The 1,678-nt window shown below is 46.8% G+C and overlaps 1 protein-coding gene across 1 annotated transcript; it reads right to left on the reverse strand.

Moving 5' to 3' along the window:
* Positions 1-689: 689 nt before the first annotated feature.
* On the reverse strand, positions 690-1,334 carry LOC121918096 (cytochrome P450 2C23-like). Its single transcript, XM_042444197.1, has 2 exons — positions 1,161-1,334; positions 690-1,029 (listed from the first exon to the last, which is right to left on the reverse strand). The coding sequence occupies exons 1-2, from the start codon at positions 1,332-1,334 to the stop codon at positions 829-831; spliced, it is 375 nt and encodes a 124-aa protein (XP_042300131.1). The 3' UTR covers positions 690-828.
* Positions 1,335-1,678: the final 344 nt, after the last annotated feature.

A 1,678-nucleotide genomic window follows, 5' to 3' on the forward strand; every position in this document is an offset into this window, starting at 1 on the left:
ATAAGTATGCTCCCAATTTTGTCATCCAGGTCATTGATAAAGATGTTAAATAGCACTGGGCCCAGGACAGAGCCCTGTGGGACCCCACTGGTCACTTCTCTCCAGGATGAAAAGGAGCCATTGTTGAGCACCCTTTGGGTTCGGTCGGTCAACCAATTACAGATCCATGTAACAGTTTCTTTGTCTAGCCCATTGTCTAGTCATTGAGGAGGGAGGAAGCTTGTTTTCTGCTGCTCCAGAGAATAGGACACAATGGAGCAATGGATGCAAACTGCAGGAAAAGAGATTCCATCTAAATCTTACAAAGAACTTCCTGACATGGACCACTGAAAATGCTGCCTTAAAAGCCTCCTTCTTTGGAGGCACATTTAAAGGGAAACAAATACTTTCTACACTGCCACCATTCAAACATCAGGTTCAGTGATTGGTGGCAGCGGGAATTGCATAATGGCTCTTCCTTCTCCAAGCCGCTGGTGCCTTGCTTTTTTATATGGACAATATATGGTGCAGTGGTTTGAGTGTTGGACTAGAAATTCAAGGAACCAGGGTTCAAATCCCTGCTCAGCCCTGAAACCCTACTAGGTGACGTTGGGCAGGTCACACTCTTTCAGACTGAGAGGAAGGCGGTGGCAAACCTCTTCTGAAAAGAGATGGCCATGAAAGCTTGGTGCAGTGGTTTGAGTGTTGGGCTAGGAGCATAGAAGTCCAGGGTTCAAATCCAGTCTCAGTCATGCAAACCCATGTGTGCAAGTCACACTCTTCTCTCAGCCTCAGAGGAAGGCAAAGCTCCTCTGAATAAATCCTGCCACAAAAAGCCAAAGAGTGTCACTATAGCTTGAAGGCACACAATAACAACAGCAACAAACCAAATCCTTTGTTGGTCTTATCTGCTGATGGGAAGCTTCCTCGGTCGAGGAATTCATCTCCGCTGTCCACCATGATCTTCTTCACCACATCATAGCCATAGAGGACCACCACTTGGTCTGAGCCAAAATACACCGTAAACACTGGTCCATATTTTTCACTCATCTGTCAAGACATGGGAGGCAGAGGGATGTTAGGATGGGCCAGAGCTAGGAGAAGTAAATGTATTTTAGCTTGCAATAAAGGCCATGAAAAACAAGTTTATTGCCCAGTCTGGAATCTGGTTACCTTGTTACCTTTTTCATTTGTTCTGCTGTGTTTTTGGTCTTCAGCTGCAGGAGGTTCCCAACAAAGGGGAGAGGCGTTGGACCCGGGGGCAGGTTCTTCCTCTTGGCCTCCACTTTCCTCCAGGCCAAAAGGAGGACCAGGAAGACCACCAAGAAGATGGTGGTGGTCCCCAAAAGATCCATTGCAGCCCAGCCTTTCTCTTTCTCCAGCCGCGGAAAGACTAAAGCTCACCCAACACCTCTGACATTCACAACTCAAGTCAACAGAGGCCACAGAGGTTCGATTAAACCACCACCCTGGCCCAATTCAGGAAGGACTTGAAAACCTTCCTGTTCCAACAGGCATTCCCCGAATAAAATCCTGTGGGCCTCCCTCCTCTTCCGTGGCCAAGAGGCTGGGCTATGGGGCTTTTTGCTTGTTATTTTTTGTATGACTTGCTGTATTTGCATTTTAATTCTTCGTGTCTTCTTGTTTTGTATGGATTGTATTTTAACCTTGTTGTAAGCCGCCCTTCTTATAATCAGGG

Source organism: Sceloporus undulatus, unplaced genomic scaffold (assembly GCF_019175285.1).
Source record: "Sceloporus undulatus isolate JIND9_A2432 ecotype Alabama unplaced genomic scaffold, SceUnd_v1.1 scaffold_4158, whole genome shotgun sequence".
NCBI classification, from domain to species: Eukaryota; Metazoa; Chordata; class Lepidosauria; order Squamata; family Phrynosomatidae; genus Sceloporus; species Sceloporus undulatus.

Coding starts and splice junctions, on each gene's coding strand:
- LOC121918096 (XM_042444197.1), bottom strand. CDS start 1,334: ATGGATCTTTTGGGGACCACCACCATCTTCTTGGTGGTCTTCCTGGTC. Junction 1,030..1,160: donor CAGCAGAACAAATGAAAAAG/GTAACAAGGTAA, acceptor ATGTCTTGACAG/ATGAGTGAAAAATATGGACC.